General features: G+C 37.0%; 1 protein-coding gene and 1 long non-coding RNA gene across 5 annotated transcripts in view; one reads left to right on the forward strand and one right to left on the reverse strand.

Annotated features, from left to right (window-relative positions):
- The window catches only part of LOC101923076 (A disintegrin and metalloproteinase with thrombospondin motifs 6), a 166,570-nt gene that overhangs the window by 124,877 nt on the left and 15,517 nt on the right, over positions 1–26,176 (forward strand). For 2 of the 4 annotated variants that reach the window (XM_055792873.1, XM_055792874.1), the window contains 4 exons: positions 1,729–1,892; positions 3,549–3,687; positions 15,076–15,205; positions 18,712–18,916. In XM_055792873.1, the coding sequence (XP_055648848.1) occupies positions 1,729–1,892; positions 3,549–3,687; positions 15,076–15,205; positions 18,712–18,916 (638 nt within the window). Of the gene's footprint in view, positions 1–1,728; positions 1,893–3,548; positions 3,688–4,301; positions 4,391–6,604; positions 6,735–15,075; positions 15,206–18,711; positions 18,917–26,176 lie in introns of those variants that run through there. The other 2 variants (XR_008745112.1, XM_055792875.1) reach the window with 2 other exon arrangements.
- The window catches only part of LOC129783133 (uncharacterized), a 51,172-nt gene continuing 31,742 nt past the window's right edge, over positions 6,747–26,176 (reverse strand). The window contains exon 3 of the long non-coding RNA XR_008745122.1: positions 6,747–7,181. This is a non-coding gene — a long non-coding RNA (uncharacterized LOC129783133). The remainder of the gene's footprint in view (positions 7,182–26,176) is intronic.

Genomic DNA, 26,176 nt, shown 5'->3' on the forward strand with positions numbered 1-26,176 from the left:
TCTCTCATCTCTTTTAGAACATTTGAATGTCATTCAGACATTTTCCCTAAGTGTTTAAAGTATCCTTCTGTCCACACAAATGTAACTGAGAATACAACTCGATCCTAAGTTGTCTTATATGAGTTTGTAAATTCCCTATCTAGTATAGTCAATGATTTGTCTCAACAAAAAATGACATGGCTGTTTGATCATGTATTTCCAACAATCATTTTGCCTTTAAGAACATGTTTTATTTAAAGAAAATATGAATGCTGAATTACTCGGTAATCTTCACCTTAAGTCAAGAAGTCAATGTCTAACTAACAGAATATTCACATTAAGAAACAAAGTTAGTTTCTTATTTAGAAACTTAATCTAATATTATTGATAAAAATTAAAATATAAGTCCCTGAATAATATCTGCTTCTCCAGCCTAATTGGTTGGTTAGCTAAGAAATTTATGTTTTGTCTACAGTACTTTCATGGTTTAAGGCTGTAAATTAGGTATAATAAAATATCTTGGCAGATTAAATAGCTAGTATTTGGTTTTGTAGTAGAAATATCTTGGATTTATGCTTTAAGAAGGAAAAAAAAACATTGGACAAAGACAACAAAGCAAGAACTGATTGGGATAAATTCTCAGACTCAACGTTCCTTCTCTTTTTTTCCTCTGCGCATTGTCTGAGATACCTATCCCATGCTCCAACATCTTAATCTAAAGATTAGTTTGATAATTGATTATACATTTGAGACCTACATATATTTTAAGTAGAACAGTATACATTGCACATGGGCTCAGTTTTAAAGTTGAAGATATATTGCAAGTTGCATGAGGCATCCTGTTTTGTTCTGAAGCTGAAAAACCTTGGAATGAAGAAAACTGCTAAGAGACTTTTTGTACTCTTAGCAGCAAGGTATTTATTATCTGTGCAGGGAAGGAGGTGGTTTGCACCACAGAAACTTGCTCCCAAGCACAGGTGCGAAACAGGCTAATTTATACATTTGACACACATGATTGCAACATCTCTACATACATTATTCATGTAATTACAACATATCATTGCATATTAATGATAGGCAGAGTCTAGGTGGAGCCTGGGTGGAGTTCAGACAGAGTCTTCTCTTGGCATCAATTTTTAGAGGGTTGTTCCAGCCTTCAACCCCGCTCAGGTAGTCTTCCTCAGGGTTGAACTTTTCAACTTTCTTTTATAAGTGGCTCTGCCAGAATCTTGTACAAAAAAATCTTGGCTTTCTACCATTTCCTTCTATTGATATGTCTAACTCTACCTAATTTATGATTTCTAGTATCTGGTACAGCGATTTCCAACAATGGCTTAGGCCTGGGTACAGTGAGCAAGAACAGAGCGATTCAGCACTACATGCTATGGTTCCTCAGTAACAAGAGTCGAGCAATTTTGCAAGGCAGAATGGGGCTTTTACAGACCTGAGACTTTTCTCAGGTGGGTCTTTAGGTTTTTTAGGCCTTATTCCTTTTCAGTTCCATATAGCATCTGCATCTTGAAATCTGCAAAGTATACCTGCACATTGAAGATTATTGAAGAGGCAATATTGTCAAACTACATGAGGGACATTTTGACCAGGGCTAAAGAAAAGGTTTTATAATGCTTGAAAAAACAGTGATGTTGTGCTGAAGCTCACATACTTCTAAGATTAATAGTTTAATTTGCAATGACTTCTCCATTATAAATGCTGCTTCCAATTTTTAGGTGGCTTGTATTTTTTTTTAAGCTTTAAAATCTGAAGAGGATGACTACTATATTAATGGTGCCTGGACTATTGACTGGCCAAGAAAGTTTGATGTTGCTGGAACAGCTTTCCATTACAAGAGGCCAACAGATGAACCAGAGTCTTTGGAAGCACTAGGCCCTACTTCAGAAAATCTCATAGTCATGGTAAAGTTATAATTAATATATTTCTGAAATTTGAAATATATATTTATGTTCTTAGGAAAGACAAGGCCATGAATGAAATCAAAATAGGTTGTGTTTACAAAGAGTATACAGCTTAACTAGCTGGGACGCAACTTTTTAACACAGATTGCTTATCTTTCAAAACTGACAGGCAAACATGATGAAAAAGGGATAAAGTCAGAAGAGCCCCAGGAAATCTCACAGAAAACACCCCATCTGTGTTAAATGTGCTTTGTAATAATGGTAGCAGAAATTGTAAATGGGGTATATAATGTATCTCTGCATACTGCTGATACATAGAAGTGTTAAGATATAGCATGACAGTTCCTGAAAGTTCTTTAGATGTCTGTGGTTTTAAGCGTGGCCTGAATATGAAGTATACTTTTACCACAGCAGGAGTATCATGATTTGACCTGTATTAAAGTAGTTGCTGTGACATACATTGCTCTGAATAGATTGTACAAAATATGAGAATGTAACAGAAGATGTGACCAGGGTCCTGGTACCCTGTCTCTGACAGTAGACAATAGTGAGCCTACTGTTACTCTGCTGTGTTGAGGAGAAGTATAAGAACAGGGTGATACTTGCCCAGTATATTCTATCAGCTGCCAGATTTGCAATTCAGGGATTACTTGAGCCAGACAGCATATTTTTGTGTATAGAGTGATTGTTGCCTGGATATTCACATTTTAGGTGACATTTTCAAACACCCAAATCCTGTTGTTTCTGCTGTAGCTGTGGATAAGCTAGAGTCCATACAGAATGAGTTACACCTTTTCTTATTCAGTCAATGTCACTGACTTTCTTATTGAAAGTTCTATGCTCATTTGTCCAATGGAGATAGGCAGATATGCCTACGCCTCTGCAAAATATCACAGAAGGTAGAAGGGAATGAGAAATAGCTCTAAGATGTGTTAGATTGCTGCATCTTAACATGATATATATTATTAGTAACAGAAAGAAAAAGTTGGGTAAGGAATCAAAGACTAGTGTTGGACAGCTGATATGTGGAAGTTCAACAGTGAGGGTAGATAAAAGCTCATAGTGATTGTTGCACTTCCATCTGTATCACTTGCAGTGATATAGCTGTATCAAGAATTTTGATTCTGTGATTCCACCAAGCTAATGCTGTTGGCTATTGCATTAGGGGAAAACAATGACCTCAGCAACAGTCTGTTGCTGTTACTGTTATTGCTGTTATTATAGTCACTAGAAGTGTAAGCAAGGGCAGCTAGGTTACATAATTGCTATGTGAGTAGCTCCTCACAAGATTTCAGTGAGGACTGCTGCATGTTTGTACAGTAATGTACTTAACCAACTTTGACCTCATAATTATTCAGCTACTAAATTTGCTTCCATTAAGACAATAATTTTATGAAAACTGGATTTTTAGAACAATTATGTCAAGAATAAAGAACTTACAGAAGTTATAAATTTGTGTCAAGGGAAAAAAAGACAAAGCTCATCTTAGACAATAATACTTTTAAAAGTTAGTCCATATTCTTTTGGGAATACCTATGGCTTCCTTTATTACTTTTTTCCCTTTCATAGGACATAACACATACCTAGATTAAATGTCACTGTAGTTGCTCTCTTCTTGCCTGTTTTAATGGTATAACCAGTTGTTTTCAACTACAGATTCTGCTACAGGAACAAAATTTGGGTATAAGGTATAAATTCAGTGTTCCCATCTCTTGCACTGGCAGTGGAGACAATGAAGTTGGCTTTGCATGGAATCATCTGCCTTGGTCAGAATGTACTGCCACTTGTGCTGGAGGTAAGACACCAGGCAGTCAAACTTCAGGGCAAACTGAATTGCAAGATACAGTTTACTACATAATTATGTAGGTAACTAATTGAAAACATTTCTTTCAGACATGCCTCAAACCTTAATTTAGTGAAAGAACATTTTATTACAATGGATTTTGTTGTTTTCAAGTACATTTAATATGTTCAGATCTTTTTGTTAAATACGGTGTATCTTGGCACAGTGTGTCTCTGCTGATACTTCTTCTGAGATTCTGTTGAAGCTGGGATGTTTGCTTTTCACAGGAGCTTTCTTGATAAAGGACATCAGAAGTTTTAAGTAAAGAGATTAAAAACCAGAAGGAAAATAAGGCAACTGTAAATAAAGGGATGTGTCTGTGTGTTTGTAGGTATGTTTCACAAGAACCTAGTCAGCCCTCCTATCCTCCAGCTACCAAAGTTTAGGATACATACTAGCAGCTCCTCTGTAGCAGATGGTAACAACTCAGTTATACTTCCCAGCCCATAGCAGTATCTGAGAATTGTTGCCTATTGGCAGCAGTGGGGGATTTATAGGTTGTCCCATGTGATTCATCATGGGTGTCTTTTGCCCACAATTTACTATATTCCTAATCCTCCCTCTAGTGGCCACCAATGCAATTCTTTACCTCTGGCTGGGAGAGCAGGACAGTTGGCTTCCTTCAAAGCCAACACCATTGCTGCTGCATGGACTGGTGAGTAGAAGTGCTGTGTGAACAGTATCTTTCTTCTCTCTGGAGACTGAATGCATCATCTCCCCAACATACCTCAATTTCAGAAGATATGGGAGATAGCTTTAAATCTGCCTCAGAATTTCAGTTTTCTACTGCACTGTGTACTGCCCATAGCAAGAGGAAGACACCATATTTTTTAAAAGAACCTTTGGACCAAATATTTGTCCTTTTCCTTTTTTTATGGCTACTGGAAATATTAATGTTTAGAATCATCTTGACTCATCTTTCTGCTGGATCCTGCTGTGGCTGTTACTAGTTGTTTGCTGTTTAAATACAGCAGTTTGCTTAACTATATGTAAGATACAAATGACAGCACAAACTCTATTCTGTGCAGCTAAATAGAGAAAGTCTTGAAACAAAATAGAGGAGGGTGCCAACTTTCTCCAATATTTTTATTACTCATTTGTTGGATTCTTGTAATCAAGTGAGTGACAGATTGCTTTTTTAACTACTATTTTAACAATGGTGAGTCTGGTAGGAAAAGGAATGTTTTAAAAAATCTCATAGCAAAAGACAGTTCCAAGTATCAGAACCTTACATGTACTGCCAAATCTTATTTTTATGATGGCAATGAGTTAATGACCTTTTGAAGTAATGGGAAAATTCCCATTGATTTAGTTAGATACAAGATTTTAGCCATGGATTTTCTGTCATGCAGGCCATTGTCACTTCACAGATTTGAAAGTATACAACAGAAAAAATAATTGGCTCTGAAGGAGTAGGCACTTGTCTAGATAGGAACATTTGACATAATTAACTTTTAAGGGAATATGTGTGAATCTGTGATAACTACATACATTTATTACTCATTTGAACCTTAGGGAGGGACATTTTCTTCAATAGCTTGTGGTGGCTAAACCAGGCACTTTTCTCTCCTTTCAGCTTAGTATATCCTTATACTATGGTCACTTATTTTCATTGATCTCTGTACTCAGGGAATAAATGTTTCATTTAGTTATGATTCATATTAAAAACTGTATCTGCTTTCTCCATATGAGTACTTGCTATTCCTCCCAGTTTATGAAGCTCCTTTTGCCAAAAGGAAACACAGTTCTAAAAAGGAGCTGTCAGGGAAAAAGAACGTGAGACAAAGATTGTAGAGACAGAGACCATAACTGGAAAAGCTGGCTAATATAAATATGAAGTGTTGAGAAATCTTAGAAATGAAACCACTGCATAGCTTTGTTTATTTCTATAGGATTTATTATGGAGTTCATTACTGAAATTCTATTTACTTGAACTCTGTCTTTAGAAGAGAAATTTTGCTCTGCATCAAAGGATAACAAAATATTCAACAGTTAAAGTATTTCTCACTGAAAGTAAAAAAGGGGCAATAAAAATATGTGAGGAATATTAGTATGGAAATTATTTTTTATTTATGAGGTTAAAAAAATTATGTAGTGACTTTGGGACAGACTGCAAACAGGTTAAAGGCATCAACATTTTCCTGCTTCTCATTGTAATTGGTGTTGCACACCTGTAGTGCATGGACTGATCAAGATTTGATCATATAATATTCCATCTTGATCCAGGAAAGCTCTAGATGATGTAGAGCCAGATATGCTTTCATATCAAAGTATAGGCTTTGTATCAAAGCTGTAGGCAAATCTAAATTGTAACTGACACTAACTTCTGTCCATCTCTGAACATGTCTGTATTCTAATGTTGTCTTTTTGTCTAGGTGTATGTTACACTTAAAAAACTGTCTTAAAAGAACATCAAATTTGCAAGTATTTAGATGCTAGGAGATGACAGAATTAAGGATGACCATGAAATTTTAAATTGTTTTCTGTTGTTGTGGCTGTTCTGTGAAGCAGGGACCATTCTCTGATCCTGAGGCTGTGTTACATACTAGCTCATGTCCACTCCACGCTATTTAGGTCTAGTTCTCTCTAAATCAGGCTGACTGTATCTGCATTACATAACATTTGACCAAGTCTGTGACTTAAAACATAAGTTATTACTTGGTGTATGTTTTTTGATACAAAGTGTCTAAAAAAAGGAAAAGTGAGAACTGCATACAGCCCACCAGAGTGATAGGAACTTGAGGATGTGTTGAATGTCATGAAGTAGAGCACAAATGCTAGAACAGCATTTTGACAGTGCAAAGTTTAAATAGTTTTGGACTATTGTATATTGCAGAACTTTCCAAACTGTGCAATCTCTTCTTCATAGTCTTTTGAGAGCAATCCACTGCATTCAGCAATTCCTAGAGCTGCCTGTAGGCCTTGTCTTGGAGAAGGATAACTGGAGCAGTCAGGAGCCAAGGAGCAAGCCAAGAACAACCTGCAGTCTTTATTAGATGGTAACGTGCTGTCTTTTCCACTGGACTTCTATTTTACATTCATCTCTGCTGTGCTGATGGGTCACATCTGAACAGTAAAAGCACTTTAACTTTTGAAACAAGACCTCTGTTCAGGGCCTGTCTCAGTTTTGCAGAATAGGAAGAACATGTTGTAAATGGAATGGGAGGAAGAAGAAGGAGGGATTCCTGCTTGCAGTGCAAGAGCTCTGAATTCCATTCCTGGCTTCCTTGTGTGGTTCTCATGTGCTACTGAGCAACTCAAAGCATATGTTACATTCTTACTTGCTAATTATCAGTTCATCATTATCTGGGTTCCTCTCTGAAATATCTGAGCTCTGAAGCATGCAATGAAATTCATCCAGCATGTGTAAAGTGTTCTGAAAACTCAGCTGGGCACCTGAAATCAACAGACTCTTTCACAGTAGACATTATTCTTCATGGAGGAGTCTAGGAGATAAAGTTTGTGAAACAAACAATTACATATTTTGATTGCATTTAAAAAACAGAAGGAAGTGAGTACTTCTTTAACGAGAGATAGACTACTTCAGTTGGAAGGGACCTACAATAATCATCTAGCCCAACTGCTTGACCACTTCAGGACTGACCACAAGTTAAAGCATGTTATTAAGGGCATTGTCCAAATGCCTCTTAAACACTGACAGGCATGGATGTTGTGGTTTAACCCCAGCCAGCAACTAAGCAACACACAGCTGCTCACTCACTCCCCCCTGGTGGGATGGGGGAGAGAATTGGAAGAGTAAAAGTGAGAAAACTCAAGGGTTGAGATAAGACAGTTTAATAAGTAAAGCACAAGACGTGCACACAAGTAAAGCAAAACAAGGAATTCATTCACTACTTCCCATGGGCAGGCAGGTGTTCAGCCATCCCCAGGAAAGCAGGGCTCCATCATGCGTGATGGTTACTTGGGAAGGCAAATGCTGTCACTCTGAAAGCCCCCCTTCCTTTTTCTTCCCCCAGCTTTATATGCTGAGCATGATGTCATATAGTATGGAATACCCTTTTGGTCATTTGAGGTCAGATGTCCCAGCTGTGTCCCTTCCCAACTTCTTGTGCACCCTCAGCCTATTCGCTGGTGGGGTGGTGTGAGGAGCAGAAAAAGCCTTGACGCTGTGTAAGCACTGCTCAGCAATAACTAAAACATCCCTATGTTATCAACACTGTTTTTGGCACAAATCCAAAACATAGCCCCATACTAGCTACTATGAAGAAAATTAACTGTATCCCCAGCCAAAATTAGCACAATGGGGCATCAACCACCTCTCTAGGAAGCCTGTTCCAGTGTTTGATCACCCTCTCAGTAAAGAAATGCTTCCTAATGTCCAGTCTAAACCTCCATGGGTGCATCTTTGAACCATTCCTATGCGTCCTATCACTGGATACCTGAGAGAAGAGCTCAGCACCTCCCTCTCCACTTCCCCTCCTCAGGAAGCTGCAGAGAGCAATGAGGTCACCCCTCAGCCTCCTTTTCTCCAAACTAGACAAACTCAAAGTCCTTAGCTGCTCCTCATAGGACATTCCTTCCAGCCCTTTCACCAGCTTTGTTGCCCTCCTCTGGATGCATTTGAGTCCCTTAACATCCTTCTTAAATTGTGGGGCCCAGAACTGCACACAGTACTCAAGGTGAGGCCACACCAACGCTGAATACAGTGGGCTAATCACCTCTCTTGACCAGCTGGTTATACTGTGTTTGATGCACCCCAGGATGCAATTTGCCCTCTCGGCTGCCAGGGCACACTGCTGACTCATATTGAGCCTGTTGTCAACCAGCACCCCCAGATCCCTTTCTGCAGGGCTGCTCTCCAGCCACTCCTCTCCCAATTTATACCATTGCTAATTTACTCCATCCCATGTGCAGAATCCAGCATTTGCTCTTGTTAAATTTCATGCCACTGATGATTGCCCAATGCTCCAATGTACCTAGATCCCTCTGCAAGGCCTCTTGTCCCTCAAGAGTCAACAGCACCTCCCAGCTGGGTATCATCAACAAACTTGCTAATGGTGTATTCAACCGCTTGTGTATTTAGTAGTGTCATTCATATTAAAGGAAAAAAGAACAAAATATTCCATAGTTGCTCAGCAAGTGAGCATCATATCCTGTAGAGTGAATTAAGCAGAAACCACGTCTCCAAAATCTGAGTTTTATTTTGGTATTTTCTTGAGTTTTTTTTTAAATAGGTTCTTCGGATTTACCAGGTAGTTAAAACAGCTTGCCTGGTAACAGACAACACTTCTTTTCCTGGATTCATGTACTCATATGTAGAATGAGAATATAATTTCAATATTTTTTAATATCTGTCTTTTAATATCTGTTCTTAGGCTTGGAAATACAGAATTGCAGCTTTCCTTTTTTTCATACTAGAACCAGTATTTTCTATAGTGAAAAAGTTTTCTTTAAAATAAAAATTTATACTATCTGAGCTAGTCTTTCCTCTCTGGGAACATTATGTAAAACTGAGCTACATGTATTCTCCATATTAATTCTCTTTCCTGAAATTCACTGATAACTCTTCTACTCTGAGTCAAGGGTTTTCAGAAGGAAAGTTTGTTACTATCTTGTATAGGTCTTTATAGCTGGTGGCAGACTTGGACAAGACTACAGAAAAATAATGACAAAACTACTAGAATATACAGTGCAAGTTTAGACAGAGAAGAGTGGGAGAGGAAAGAACACAATTTAGAAGGGATGGAGAGATGAACAGGTTGTTGGAATTCAGAAAAAAATGACAACAACAGAAGATTTTTTTACAGACTTGATTTAATGCAAAAAAATCTAAGAAAGGGGAAACTAGAATGCATAGAAATAGAAAATAAAGCAATAAAATGAAGGATGTAAAGAGAAGAAGAAAGTGCTAAAATAGAAAAGGGTGATATATATCACTTACAGACCACAGAATTGCAGTTTATTTACTCTCATGCCTGTCTTTCCTTATATGATACCTTAGAATCATAGAATTATTTAGGTTGGAAAAGACTTTTAGGATCATCAAATCCAGCCGTTAACCCAGGCCTGCCAAGTCCACCACTAAACCGTGTCCCTAAGCATCACATCTATGCATTTTTTAAACACTTCCAGGGATGCTTTCCAAGGTCAAGTATATGACTTCGTCCAGATCCATAAGTATTCTTAAGAAGAAAGTGAACTGCTGGTGGTATTGTTTAAAAAAAAATCCAACAAAAGAAAAAAATCCTTCTGTGTATTTTTACTTTTGTATACATTAAAAATAAACTCCAGTAAGTGTATATATCTCCTTTTAAATTTTTCTTCCATGTTTAATAGAATTCTAGCAATAAATGGCAACAAATGACAGCATTTATTATCTGGAATTTACCAGGTACCCTAAGCATTGGTTTTGATTTCATACATTCTATTAGAGTTCATCTCCAGATGGTTCAAATATCTTAGATATTCATGGTTTTTTATGAAATATCCAGTCAGTATTTTATTATAAGTAAATTGATTGCTGTCCAGTTTCCTTTGCTGCTCATCACTCTTGTAGAGTGGTACCTACTATGTTTTTCTTTCATGCCTTCAGATGAATTATGAAACTGTCTTTAGACAAATAAAACATACTTGTCTTCATCAAGGAAAATGTAAGTTTGTCTCTGTGATGAACATCTTGTGATCTCATGAGTGAGCTCAGAAAGTATTTCTGGATTAACCAGCATGCACTAGTTTTACTGATGCAAGATTCACTATGTATTGGTACTGGCATCTCTATAATTAACTGTTGAAACCACAAACCATAATTTTTGGGAGATTACTCTAAAAAATAGATATAGCATTTACATGCCTGAAATTTTAATTTAAGAATAAAATGTGGTCCATGTAATTTAAAATTTGGCTACTGGAAGTCATGCAGACTATTTGTGAATTGAAATCTGCAAAACATCTCAGTTCCTGGAGAATATGGTCACTAAACCACTGGAGTTTTGATTGCATTGACCAGTCATGAGGACTTTTTATGTCTGTTATTATAAACTATAGATCTGTAGATTTGAAAGCAGAGTGTTTCTGTCTAACTGCTTGTAATTATTCCCCCAAAAGTTTAAATGAACTTGTTTAGCTGTGCTTTTTAGATTACTTTAAGAGAGACCATATACTCAGAGTTGATAATTTTAAAAGATTTTTTCAAGGCCCACAGGGGTTAACCAACTTGTAGCTGTTGTCTGGGTAAAAACTGCACTTCCAGACTTTTCCATTTCTTTTTCTTGACTTAAAGTTAGAATCTGAATTTTGTTTCCGAGTTATTTGAAAAAGCACAATTAGACAGCAATGATGTAAAGTTTCGTTAACCCATATGTATGTTTCTTGTATCACAAATCACATACTGTGTGGCAAGATGCTGCAGAACATTTTAAAACTGGTTTAATATATCTGCCTGGCATGGATTAAAGGTTCTTCACTGTGTGAGTGAATAGTGGTGAATGCTGTCTTAGGGGTGATATGCTACCTGACCAACGTTCAATAAATAACGTCTGGTTTAAATTTTTTTGAAAACTGAGTGCAATGATACTTTGTGTTCATAGTACTTCAGAATACTTATTACATAGCTCCTCAGAAATATATTAACTGGGGCTGCTAGTAAATTTTTTAGCCAAAGCCTGGAAGGTAATGTGTATGATGCCAGTAGGAAATTTAGTGAAAACATAACATTAATATCTATGCTATCCCGTAAATATATTTGAGAGAATGGTATGCATCATTAAAATGCTTAATTATAAAGTATTTTTTAAGCAATTCTATTTGGGGGAAATTTGAGGGGAACCTATTTTATCAGCCACCAAGAAAATTAAGGCAGCTTGTGATAGAAAGGATAAATGTTTATTCATCATTCAGAGCTGAACATAAATTCTATGCCAACTAGCAGCACCATGTTACTAGCATTACTGTTTGGTTAGTTCTTTAAAATATTATTTCTTATCATGGTGAAGTTTGAGTAGAAAATTGCAAAAGAAATACTCCTACTCAGGTTGTCAGATCTGATTTTATTTATTCTCATCTGTTGGCAGTGTTTATATAGATTATAGAATTTAAAATTAATCATCTTGTCACAGCTTTTGAAATATTTAGATTTCCCACTTTATTGTCAAGAATGAAATTAAGAGATTAGAAAGGAGAGCCTTATCTGGTAAACATTTTTCCCTCTCTCTCATGCTACAATTGATATGTCTTTTCTCTACTAAAATAGTAATAAAGGAGTAAAGTAAATATTTAATAAAGAATTAGAAAAGATTAGTAGACAAGAGGCATGCTTAAAATGTAAATTACTGGGCCAAAAGGCAGTGAGCCTAGTGGACTTCTTAAAGACCTTTCACATGTCTCATCAGACTTCAGTTTTTCTTGTTCTGATAGTAACATAAAAAGTAGAAAGCTCTGATGAAATTTGCTGACAATGCAACGCCAAGAGACATGGGGAAGACTGGGATATGTTGTAGTCATGATAAAGGCAGATTTGATTTTAGGATGTATTTCTTTAAAAGTATTCATGACACTGGATAAGGCACTAGTAAAATTCCTCTGCAGTACTGGGCACAGTTTGTATTGTGGCTGAAATAAACTCTAGTGTGAACAGATGCACAGAAGGGTTGTCCAGAGTGATTTTTTTCCAACATGTAAAGCACATAAATTGAAAATTAGCAAAAAAAATGGAGGTTGTATACTGTTCAGAAATGGTATTTTCTTTTTAGCTTGTTCATGTAGATTTGTGTATGTAGGATACACTTGGAAAATAGTCTGGCAGTCTTCTGCACTGTTTAGTGGTACCTACTGTTGTCTAATGTTGTGGCATCCAGATACATGTAGAAAGAAGAGCAAATGGAAGAAACCGATTGGTTTACCTGGCTCACATGTAAGACGTGTCATATTAGTCAATATATTTTTTATGAATAAAGTTTACTTTAAAATTATTGTGATGTTTATGGATAACCTGAGATGTCAGATGTGTAAAAATGATTTACAACCTGATTTAAAGTTGCCTACTTTGGGAAGTCTACATGTAGCTGTAATCAAAAAGGAGATATCCCAGAAGTAAACCTGGGACTATGGATTTATGTAGTGCAGTAGAGTGAAGACATCAGCATTAGGCATTTTTAGTCTCAACATATTTAATGATTTTGAGGTAAGGTGAGGAGGCAGGTGATTTTGAGGGCTGATACAAAATTCTCGCCTGCTAAAAAGGCAACCTGTAAGAAGCAGTATGTTGAGTAATGAATCTGACTCCTACCATGCTTGTCAGGAGCATGCACATTTGAGTTGAGGCCGCACATGGAACATTTTTATGTGCTTAGGGTCCAGACTGCTGGGTTTTCCTGAAAGTATTTGAATTAACAAGGCTATATTTTTATGTAAGGGATAATACCTGTATTTTGCAGGATGCCATGGCAATTATTAAATAGCAGTTCCCTATATCAGACTGAAGAGATTTCAACTGGGAGTGCATCTCCAGAAGAGTACTCTAACTGTGTGTCATAGAATAGTTGAAGAGTCTAAGAGGGGTAGGGAACTGGAAGATTATTTTAATAAGCATTCTGGGCCACAGTGCAACCAGGGATGGGCAAGATTCATGAGGCCAATGGCAGGAAGACAAGAAAGGGGCTTAATCTGTTACCAGCAAATAAGACATTCATCTAGCACAGGCAGATATGGATTTTCATCCCTGCTCTTTTACATCAGACTGTAATTGATTAAAAACTAGAAATAATCTACAGACTAGAAACCACAGTCTTGCCACCTTAATTAAAATAATCACTAAGTCACAGAAGTTAGTGTATGCTCATGGAAGTAGGAATCCCCTCAGGGTTGAGAAGGATCATGCCTACTACTGGATCTGCAACCTTATGGGGGACTGCATGCCATCCTCAAGACTCATGAAAAAGAAGGTTACCATTTTCCCCAGGTCCTTTGCATATAACATCATAGAGATATTTCACATGCCTCTGTGCTTAGACTGGGAGACTTCTGTTCATAGCCAAGCAGAATGCTTTGTGGGCCAAACTTAAGGCATCTTAAGGCTAGGCTTGACTCACTATTGGAATTAATCCATATAGGTCTCATTTTAGGAACCAAAGTAGATTTGACTCTTGTCCATAATGAATAAACAAATGAAACAATTGCAAGGTAAGTTGTTTAGCTAGTTTAAAATGAGCAAAGGGACTACAAATATTTGGTGAAAGAACATGTTTTAGTGGGTGTTCAATGCCTGAAAACCATATTTTTACAATTAATTTTATTACTGCAAGTCTACCTCCTATAAAATGCTTGTATTAAAATGAAGAGAGGCCTGTAAAGTAGAGTTGGCAGATATTTGAAGTCAGGATGTTTTAATCCCAATTTATTTGTATGAATTTCACAATTTGGAAAAAGTTAAATAATTGCTTCTGTTTTTAAGAAAGGTTTAGGGATTTTTTGCAGCTTTTATCATACAAATGATCCTTTTATTTCAGTATTATGACTACTCATGTTCAATAAAAACTGCATATAAATTGCAGATCGAGTCTTTTTATGCTTGCAAACATCATACAGCTTGTTCTAAAAACAGAGGAGGCCATGTGTACCACTGTTTACAACAATACCCTGAGCTGCACTGTTGCCATATCAATGGTTCTTTAATTTCTTTCTTTAGATCCTGTTTTTTTAAAAATTGGAAAATCTGCTTAAATGTGTTGCCTTATCATGTTGTCTTGGCAGTGATATGTCATTATGTTTTGGGAATAATAATAAATTCTGAACTGCCCTGTTGGTGGTTAACAGTGAAAGAGGAACTGGGAGTGCCAGTCAAAATGAGAGTTCACAGACATACTGAATCTTTCAGAATGAATAATACTTCTGTTATTTTAATGAAGAAAATGTTTATAGGATGACATGTCTAAAAATGCAACACTGTATCCCAGTATTGCTGTTTTATTTTAAACCAGAGCACATAAACAATAATTCTGCATTGAAGTGTGACCACATTGTTTTTGGTGATGTTTTGTTTGGAAATTGAAGTGTGTTTTACTAGGGGAGGAGGGTAGACAGAAAATGGATTTTGTGCAATATACAAATATAAACATTCTGTTAGTAAATCTATAAATATATTACTTTTGTTTTAGAAAACAACAGCAATTTAAGATCCTCTCTGTGGGGTGGCCTAAAATTGAAGGAAAATGAAAGACACTGTGTGGTCAAGGGGCATTCAGTCAATTGGAATTCACATACCTGGAGCATTCAGCCAATTAAAGCGGGGATAGTAGGATTAATAATTAGTAGGTGAAATACACTTTATCTCACCAAGTAGAAGAGCAAGAATGATTAATTAATAGTGTTTCATTTCATCCCAAGGCGTGCAGAAACAAGAGGTGGTGTGTAAAAGGTTGGATGACAACTCCATTGTACAAAACAATTACTGTGACCCTGACAGTAAGCCTCCAGAAAACCAAAGACCCTGCAACACTGAGCCTTGCCCACCTGAGTAAGTCACTAATCACTAAGATGCACATCTGTTTTGCATAGATAGAAAAGTCTTTGTAATATATAATAAATAAGTTTGACCGAAGGTGGTATAAAATTCTGATCTAGGATTAGGGTCCTGTCTTATCAGACAGGATATTTGGTTTTGTTTTTTGGTTATGGTTTCTTGTTCTTCTGGAATCAGTTATGGAAAATACATACTTTGACTTAGAGGAGGCATGATTTGACTGAAGAAAAGTGGTGTTTAAACTACACAAAGCAACTCAGACATTGTGAGTAAAAAGATACTAGCAAAACAGTTTCTTATGATGGAAGCGTCAGGTGTAGTGAATAGTGCTCAGAAAAGAACTGGGGGCTATTCTTAAGGCAATAATGATAGAAGAATCTTGATGTAAGGGGAGACTAATTTACCATAGATATTTACATTGCATACTAAATGTTTGCAATATTTTTAAGTATAGTATATTAAAATGTGGGTTAAAATGTTCAGATGAGAAATGATAAACATAGAAACTGCTTAGTAGACCAAACCATTTATTGATAATAGTTTTGTCAAACAACCTTTCTCTCCAAGATGCTCAGTGTTGTACAGTAATGCTGTGTGCCTTTAGGATTAGATGCATACTTGGTTAAGTCTATTTAGTTTTATTTTTAAAGTAGTTGTATGCTACACATTAAAAAGATAATTAAAAACACAGCAGATAATTTGTTCAAAAATGAAATTTGGTAAGGACCTATAGCACAGCTTAATCTTACTACAAAAACTGTTCAGAAACAGCTGTGATATTTTGCACTAGAAAATAATTTAGGCATATGCACAACAGCTCATTCTTACATGTTGAGACAAATGATACAACAGTTTATTGATTCACGAGCTCTGGTTATTTTAAGTTTCATGATAATCATGTATGATATATATGATAATTCATGTAGCTAATTCTAATTGGGCATAAAAATAATTAGTACTAATTAAGTGTAGATATCACACAGTAAAGAAATACTGTGGTCTCTCTTAAATGTCTCTTAGAAACTGTAAAACTATAGCATGAAGGACACCAGGAGGAATGAGACAATACTATAATGCATTAAAATCCAACAAGTCTTCATGAAGCCAGTTTCTTCCTAGAGTATCAACTGCTTTCCTGAATGTGGTGACAGGTTGCAGGATGGCAGAGCAATGTCTTCTACACTTATTCCCCCTGTGCCATGTAATTTAACATAAAGCAAACAGAAGTGAAGCCATTACGCTGCTCTCGTCTTGAGTGTTTGAAGATGGATGTGCTGTCTCACAAACAGGTCTAAATTGTCCCCATAGTCTATGTGTAAATATATGCTTATCTGCACTTGATTTCTGTTTGTATAACACTGTTTAGCATGGCTATAAGTGCACTAACTGAACTCTCACACCATATACCTGAGAGCAGAACTTGGGAAGTGATCATGTTTGTTCAGTTCCTTTTTACCAAACACATCCCTATCCCTTCCTTTGCGTGGCTTAACTATTAACAAAGTAGCACTTTAAAAAGTAGTGTTAGCATAGTTATTCTAACATAGTTAATTTTTATTTTTTGCACTGACATTTAAAAACACAAACAAAACCAAAAAGCCCCACAAAGTGGGACACTTCTGGATTCTCCATTCAGTACAGCAAGGACATTGAACATGGTGAAACTCAAGTCATCAAGATTCAGAAAGCGGGTAGTATGTATCAATCAGCATCTGCTTGAATATCTCAGAGCAGTTCAGACCACATCTGGCTCCATTCTGATGCTCATTACAGGGTGAATACAAAATGCCAAACTCCTAAGGAAGAGTTCTTGATTCCTGATCCTATAAGTAGTCTAGAAGAAGGCTGTTCAAATACCATCTTTTGAGATAGTTCCCCAAAGAGGTTTGACCCTTTTGGCTGGAAGATTTATCACCCAGTAAGGCTTACTCTTTAAACTTTGGCCAAATATTTCCTTTTCTTATTTAACACAATTCCACCTTACTTGTGGTGAAAATGTTACTCCTTCTAACTGAATGCCAGTTACGTTATACTTGAAGCTCCTGAACAGCGGCAAAGATTGTGTTTGTTCACAGTATTTTGTTTGTTATTACAATAAGTAACTCCTAAAGTTCCAGATTTCAAGAAAAGATCTAGGTAACTCTCTGGATCCTATGAACAGTACTGTCATGTGAGATACAGCATAAACATAAAAGGTACCTGAGAATGCACTTGAGCAAATCTTAGTACCAATTAAAAATTAACACTTCAGCCTCCTCAAAGATGTGAATAGCATCTAATTCTCCCTACTGTGGTAAAAGCATACTTTTGGTGGTGAATAATCACAAATTAATTCTCTTTCACTGGAAAAATAATGACAGAATATAGCATATTTGTCTGCATCTCTGCATTGATCTAGGTTCATATTAAAATATACTGAATATTCTGTAATACAAAAGGATAGAAGCACAACTTTTTGACAAAGGCTTCAGAAAATGACAAATTTTATGAGGCAGCTCCAGGCATACCTCCAGGAACAACCACAGTGACTGACATGCCTGACATTTTTGGCATGTTGGCAGCATGTGATAGCATATTGGACTTCACCTTCATTCTTTGCAAGGATGATTCAGGTGAGTGTATCTAATCAACATATGAAATATTGAAGACCCAACATGCTCAACAATGTGAAGAAATATTTCCAGTGAATGGATCTGCATTAACCATTCATCAGTAGAAAAAAATGAATATAACTTTTACGGCCAGATTAACAGCTGTTTAATCTCTGCAGCATCACAAAGTAATCTAAATATACTGTACAGCTCTCAACTTTTACTATGTGCACAGAAACACTCAGAAGGTCCCTCTAGCAGCTATCATGCAGTGCTTAACATTTTTAAAATATTTGTTGAGGTCATTTTTTAATGTGATTCATTATGTTTTACTGGTGTTTGCTTTACTTACTCTAATAATGGAGAATATTTTGCATTTCAATATAGCCTTCTATAAAAAAAAATTAGAAATGTTTCATAATCAGATGAGAAATAAATCTCAGAAAGCCCAATTCTGAGATCAAATTACTTTATTGCAATGATACTAGAGAGGCAAGCATCTTGGCTTTTAACTTGTGCTTTAATCTACAACAGTGATTCCCAAACATTTCCAGTTGCAAACCACATTCAGAGGAATAATTTTATACAAGTCCAGCACAAATCTACTTAAATAGCTGCAGTTTTGTCAGACTCAACACTCCTTTCTAACAGTTGTAGCCTAGGATTGAAATTGCTGGTCTAGAAAAATACAAAGTAGTATTATTATTGGAAAATATGATTGCAATGAGGCATAAATTAAAATGCTCAGTGAAAAGACCTATAAGTTTCTACTTTATTTCACTGTGGATACATGTATTATCAACAATGATTTAGGCTTAGTAATTTAAACCATTTGTATTCTGGGTTTGTGCAATTATCTACTCCATTTCTGAAATGCATTAACTGAGCCTCCTAACTTTTTCTATCCAGATGGTTTATAGGAGATTGGTCAGAATGCAGTAAGACCTGTGATGGAGGAATGCGTTCACGAACAGTTCTCTGTATCAGAAAGATTGGACCTTCTGAGGAGGAGACACTGGACAATACCAACTGTTTAACAGACCAGCCTATTGAAAAAGAACCCTGTAACAATCAGTCCTGTCCCCCAAAGTGGGTGGTTTTGGACTGGTCAGAAGTAAGGAAATTTTGCGATGTTAGCTTATTGGCAATAGTGAAGACAAGAGCTCTGACCACTGAATATTATTATATTTTCTATTGCTGCTTGCTAAGTAAAGGATTAATAAGAAAATCAAAACCTGATAGATTTAGAGTATTGAAGCAGGGTTTTGTTATTAATTTTTCTTTTTTTTTTCTTCTGTTTTCATTTCTGTTGTTTTGTCAAATGATTATGACCTGTTGTTGTGAATCATAATAGAAAAATAGTAAAATACAAAATAGAATAGTAAAGTAGTAAAAAACCCCAAACCAAACAACCGAACCTCCCCCCCCCAGAATAGCCATTTGGTATGAGATAATAGTCTTAAAGAAAAAGCAATTTCCATTTCCATTGGTTCCTGAAACAGCAAATAGCTGGAGAGTAGACATGATGGGTTTACAATATTGGAAGCCAGAATAATTTGCTGGGTTTTTTTCTGAAGTAACCATGCTGATGTATAGCATCACCTTTCTTAGCAACAGACCTGAAAATTGGTATTCTCTTTATTAAAGAAAGAGCATCTTCTGTTAAATATGGTGATGTCTCGAAACCAGGACAAATATAAGCCAAATTTTGACCTTATACTGATTCAAGTGTTAAATTTGAAGGATGGGAACCAGTACAGCTGAAAGAAGATAGATTGATATGTGATACATTTGAATGGGACTGCATCGCATGCAAATCAGAGTGCAAAAATGTCTGTTTTAAAACTAGTTAATTTGGGGGTTTGTCCTACTGCTTCTTGGAAAAGTATTCCTGAAATTTAGTCTTTAAATTGCAAGAAGTGTTCTAATGTTCTAGTTCCATGCCAGTTTATACCTTTTTGCTTTTGTTATCTGAAACAGCTCCTCTTCCTTTCAAGTTATTATTTGTCAGAAAGGAATTAATCTTGACCACATTCTGCTTTCATGTTTCAGTTTGAAGTCATCTTTTTGGGAATAGATTACTACAGTTAAATGTATATAATAACCCAGAAGAGGTTTCACATGTGCCTCATCCTTTTGTTTCCTGCCTCTTGAAAATACTGATAATCTAAAATAACCTCATTCTGTTCCTCAGCTATCACATATTGATTACTTAGTCATCTTATGCTCTGTTATTATATCCAGACCTTTATCCTCCTTTTTTCATTTCAGTTAGCGATCTCCCAGTTTAAATAGAGGTTCTTGTTATTTGTTTTTTGAAATGTATGCTCTTACACATCATACTGCCAAATTTAACTTCATTTCAATTATTCACGTCTTCACAGTTGTCCAGTTCTTTCTGTAGATCATACCTCTGTAGCGTCAAGGTCAGTTAGTTAGCTGTGCTAGCCACTAATTTCAGTGATGCTGAACAACTGAAACTATTTTTGTATGAAAATTATTAAGTAGACTGTAAAGAAATATTTATCAGATCAGTCCCATGACTGATCCTAGAAGGTCTTTGCAGGTTGCATCTCTCAAATCCTAAACTTCACCCAGTTTTAATCCCCCTTTCAAATACTTTACTGAAGCCCAGGTAAGTTAGAACTGTTCCACTTTGTCAAAAAAAATAATAAAGGAAGGAGACTATTAAACTGGAATTATCTGCCAGTGATATACCCATGATTCATTGTATCCTATTTTCTGTGTATTTGCTTGCCTTTAAACAGTCTTTCATTCAAAATAAATTATAATTCACTGCATAATATAAAGAAGATTAATGTGCCTGTAGTTGCACAATCTCTTCTATGCACAGATACTTTTAGCTCCAAAAATTGTTATAGCCTCTTTAAATTTGAAGCATAAAGAAGGAGGCCTACTAGCATCACCGTAAGCACCCATACAAGCAGTACAGAACAGCTCTTACCATAATTTGTTACTACACGTAATATAGTTCACAGAATCACAAAATGGTTGAGGTTGAAAGGGACCCCTACTCAAGCAGTGCCACCTAGAGCCAACTGCCCAGGACTATGTCCAGGCAGCTTTTTAATATCTCCATGGATGGAGACACCATTCATTAGTAGTTAATAATAGTCTAAGCATTATAGCAGTACTTAAAAGTAGTAATACCTGCATGTTAAATCACAGTGCTATGAGCTGCCATGGAAGCTGTTGTTCATCTCCTTGCTGTTTGAATTTCATGCTTGCATAATCTCCATATGTTCTTCTAAGCTGAAGAAACTACTTGTGGTGGGTTGACCTTGCCTGGCTACCAGGTACCCACCAAGCTGCTCTATCACTCCCCCTCCTCAAATAGACAGGGGGAGAAAAAATATAAGGAAAGTCTCATGGGTCTAGATAAGGGCAGGGAGATCACTCGCCAGTTACTGTCACAGGCAAAACAGACTTGACTTGGGGAAATTAGTTTAATTCATTATCAATCAGAATAGGATAATGTGAAATAAGAACAAATCTTAAAACGCCTTCCCCCCACCCCTCCCTTCTTCCAGGGCTCAACTTCACTCCTGAATTCTCTGCCTCCTCCCCCCTTTAGCGGCACAGGGGGACAGGGAATGGGGGTTATGGTCAATTCATCACACATTGTCTCTGCTGCTCCTTCCTCACACTCTTCCCCTGCTCCAGCATGGGGTCACAGGTCCTGCCAGGTGCCTGCTCCAGTGTGGGCTCTCAATGGGGTCACAGCTTCCTTCAGGGCACATTCACCTGCTGCAGCATGGGGTCCTTCACAGGCTGCAGGTGGATATCTGCTCCACCATGGACATCCATAGGCTGCAGGGGGACAGCCTGCCTCACCATGGTCTTCACCATGGGCTGCAGGGGAAGCTCTGCTCTGGCACCTGGAGCACCTCCTCCCCCTCCTTCACTGACCTTGTTGTCTGCAGAGTTGTTGCTTTCACATATTCTCACTCCTCTCTTCCAGCTGCTGTTACCTAGCAGGTTGGTTTTTTCCCCTTCTTAAATATGCTATCACAGAGGCGCTACCCCTGTTGCTGGTTGGCTCAGCCTTGGCCAGCAGCCGAACCATCTTGGAGCCAGCTGGCATTGGCTCTGTTGGACATGGGGGCAGCTTCTGGCGTTTTCTCATAGAAACCATCCCTGTAGCTCCCCCCCCAACTACCAAAACCTTGCCATGCGAACCCAATACACAAATATATTTTTTTCCATTATATACATTGTTGTTCTTTTAACAAAAGAAATATGTGTCAATTTGCTGTACTGCTCAACTGTTTGGTTTTGTTCTGTAAGGAATAATGACTGAAATGCCATTTTAGTGAGCTTTTATATCAAGGAAAATTCTTCTAAAATATAATGTGAACTGATATTTTTTTCTCATTAATTTATCATACAGATGCTTTTGTTCATAATCCAAATCTCTTTGAATAATCCACTATCATAAAACAGATAGTCATTCCCAGCCCATACCTGAATCTGTCTCTAGTTTTTTCAGCTTTAAGATTAAATATTTTTTTGAATCAGTTCTGTAAAAAGTTGTCAGCTTTATAGCCTGAAACCTGTAGGTAAGTAGTTTCAGCAACTTTTCTCAGTGTAGACCAGGACCTCAAGAAACCTGGAAATGAAATTGAATCTTAAAGTGTGTCTTGTTCTACATGCAGAACAATATTAATTTTTTTTTACCCCACTGTTAGGCAGCATTTCACACAAGAAGTAGGGCACCATAATCAAGTTAGAAAAGGTTTTAAATGGTCCTTGTCCCATCCTGAAAAGGTACAGTATATTCCAGCCCTTTGAAAATTAATCTCACTTGGAAAAAGTAGAAAGGAAAGGAGTGAGAAGGAAAGAATGGATGAGTAGAAAGAGATGTTCAGTTGAACTCTTTCATACCATATCCATGGCATTGATAGATTGCAAGTTCTTTGTGTGCATTATCGTGATACTTTATTTCTGATTGGAATATCTAGGCATCATCTCAAGTTACAGAGCCATAAATATATGTTGACTATATACTATTCCTCTTTAGCTACTTCCGCTAGATTTTGCTCACTAATATATCATTCTTAGATCCATCAACATTGCCTGCCTTGTAAGAAGCTTGAACAGCTTTTAAAGGCCTTCACAACTAGGCTTTTATGTAACAGGAGTGTGTTATAATTTTGAACAAAAGCGTTCTAATCTAAAAGATTAAAGCTCTGCTGAGCTTCTGGTTGTGGTGGTATTTTGTCAGGATTGTGAAAAAGTGCTGACTTCTTTCTGGTATGAATTTTGCCTGGTGTAGCTTGGCAGAGTGTCTTGACTGATGATACCATTTTAAAACAATTAAGAATAATTGCTTTTTTTTCCTGTTCAGTGTTCCAGAAATAGAGTGTATTTAAATCCCTATAGTGATATACATTTAACATATATATATATATGTATTTATATAATTTTCTGATTGAAGCATGAAAATATGAAAATGAAAACAAGAGTAAACTCAAAAAGTGGAAGAGTTGAATACTTCTTCCATCGAAGCCAATGCTAATTTTCTCTGGAATGCAAGTTCTAAAGCTTTGGTTTTATAGTCAAAACAAACAATACTTGACACAAATTAAGCAGTTTTAGAACTTTTATATGATAATGCATTTGAGCATCAATATAGTCATAAATTTTTTAGTCTTCAATGATAATTAGCAAGAAATTCTATATCTTTTTGGTCAGAGAAACAAAAGCATTTTGTTCAATGTAGGGATTAAATAATGTCCTTAGGAGAATATAAAAGGGCTTATATCAAATAGTAATTAAAGGTAACAGTGGCTTGCCTAGCAGAATGTAGTCATTCTCAAGGTAACATCAGTTTTGCCATAAATTTTTTTTACTCTTTGCAGTAGTTGAGCTTTGACTGAATTATTCTGCCCACTGTAAATTACTTATTTTATACTTTTACAGATAATAAAATATAAACCAGCAAAAAATAATCTAATGATTTCTTGGGAAGAGCCTTATCAGACAAGCACATTTACTTTGCATTCATATTGCCATTAGTCATGACTTCCACTGAGTGAGTCAAAAATTCTAGAAGCATGTGGTAATGGGAGACAGTGTTTCCTGGGTTTTGTGTGTCTGTGTATTATGTCTTTCATTTGCTGTGGAGACATATTTTTTTTGTTAAATTATACTGATGCTTTTTATTTTTGGCAATTCAGTATTATTACAGGCAACCTATTTCCTTACTTTACTTTGATTTATGGGGACAGGATGTAGTCCATCTTATTTAGAGGAATTTTGACTATGACTCCAGAAAAGTGGGTTTTTTAAGGGATGTTCTTTTCTTCTGGTTGCAATAACTGAAAGATTTTTCTCAAATGGCAGCTTAGACATAGATAAAAGAATGTGTCTTCAAGCCAGACAAGAAAATGGATGCACCTAAACTCAAATTTTGATCCTCAAAATCTTGCTTCACACTCTAGAGATTATGAAACTCCATAGGCACATTGGGTTTTGACATTTATTCACTGATTATTGGAAGTTCTACTTGCCTGTCTTGACACATAAGAGAATCTGAGTGCCAACCTCTTGCCAAAGCCACACAGTGATTCACACACTAGACATTTCTTTACGTATCTTCTCCAAAGGCCTCAATTTATAAGTCATTTTTAGAGCACATCTAATTAACCGAGTTCCACATGAGGTACAGCAATAGCTACTGGTCTATTTTAAGAGTTGGCTGGTGATAGCTTGCTTTTTTGCATTTTTATAATATTGCAAGTTTTAGAATGCAACACCCAGAGTGCAGAACACAGCTCTGTGCAACTCAGGGGTTTCAAGTCTCTGTGTCTCCTGCTGTTCTACAAAGTGAACTGATCACTAATCTGTAGACTACTCTTGCAATGGCAGGCAGGTCCTTTCAACCTTGTCTCTTTTCTGTTTGCTTTTCACGGTATACTCAGTGTCTGGGAAGAGGAGACTGAGTGCAAGCGATTTTGAGCACTCAGCTAGGAAGAGGCACTTGCTTCTAGAGCCTGCTTAAGTCTTATGCATTTTATATGAAATATTTGTGGGAGGAAATACATGCAACATTTAATGGAATTTGGACCAGAACTGAGGAGTCGTGATCATGATGCCAAAGACCTGACATATTCATTGTAATTCTTTTTTGGTCTCTATTTAGCATTAATATTTAATTTTTTTCCAGTTCAGCCAGAGAGATAGAGATCTTTTTTCTCTTCCCTCCCTCCTTCCCCCAGTTTTCTAGTAGGCAGGTACTTAGGGTACACAAGATTTGGGGTTTAAGTCCCTTCAGCATGAGGACTGAACTTTGCTATTCTGTATGAGAATTCTGAACACTGAACTATTGTAGATAAGGAGGCAGTACCTTGACAGGAAAGGCTAGAATAGGGCAGGAAAGGAAAGGTTAGGTTTTAAGGAAAGTGTTTATATATCCACTTTGCAGTTCTGGATTATAAAGTCCAAATGGAGGACCTATATCTTTGCAGCCAAGTTTAAGATCCGAAATCTAAGCAGAGATAAGATTTAGGATAAAACCTGTCCATTCTGTATTGACTAGTTTAGGTGACTCCCACTGAGAGATTTTCTTAAAGATCTTCTTTTGAGGTATCTCAGAATCATAGAATGGTTTGGGTTGGAAGGGATCTTAAAAATCATCTAGTTCCAACCCTCTTGCCATGGGCAGGGACACCTTCCACTAGACCCACTAGACCAGGTTGCTCAAAGCCACATCCAACCTGGCCTTTGAACACTTCCAGGGAGGGGGTATCTACAGCCTCTCTGGGCAGCCTGTTCCAGTGCCTTACCACCCTCACAGTAAAGAATTTCTTCCTAATATCTAATCTAAATCTGTCCTCTTTCTGTTTAAAACCATTACCCCTCATCCTATCACTATACTCCCTGATAAAGAGTTCCTCCCCATCTTTCCTATAGGCCCCCTTTAGGTACTAGAAGGCTGCTATAAGGTCTCCTTGGAGCCTTCTCTTCTCCAGGCTGAACAACCCCAACTCTCTCAACCTGTCTTCATAGGAGAGGTGCTCCAGCCCTCTGATCATCTTCATGGCCCTCCTCTGAACTTGCTCCAACAGGTCCACATCCTCATGGCTGGGGGCCCCAGAGCTGAATGCAGTACTCCAGGTAGGGTGTCATGAGAGTGGAATAGAGGGGGAGAATCAACTCCCTTGACCTGCTGGCCACACTTCTTTTGCATGCATCCCAGGATTCAGTTGGCTTTCTGGGCTGTGAGCGCACATTGCCAGCTCATATTCAGTTTTTCATCCACCAATACCCCCAAGTCTTTCTCCTTAGGGCTGCTCTCAATCTCTGCCCAGCCTGTATTCCCATGTTTGGGATTGCCCCAACCCACAGGCAG

Source organism: Falco peregrinus, chromosome W, assembly GCF_023634155.1.
Source record: "Falco peregrinus isolate bFalPer1 chromosome W, bFalPer1.pri, whole genome shotgun sequence".
Taxonomy (NCBI): Eukaryota; Metazoa; Chordata; class Aves; order Falconiformes; family Falconidae; genus Falco; species Falco peregrinus.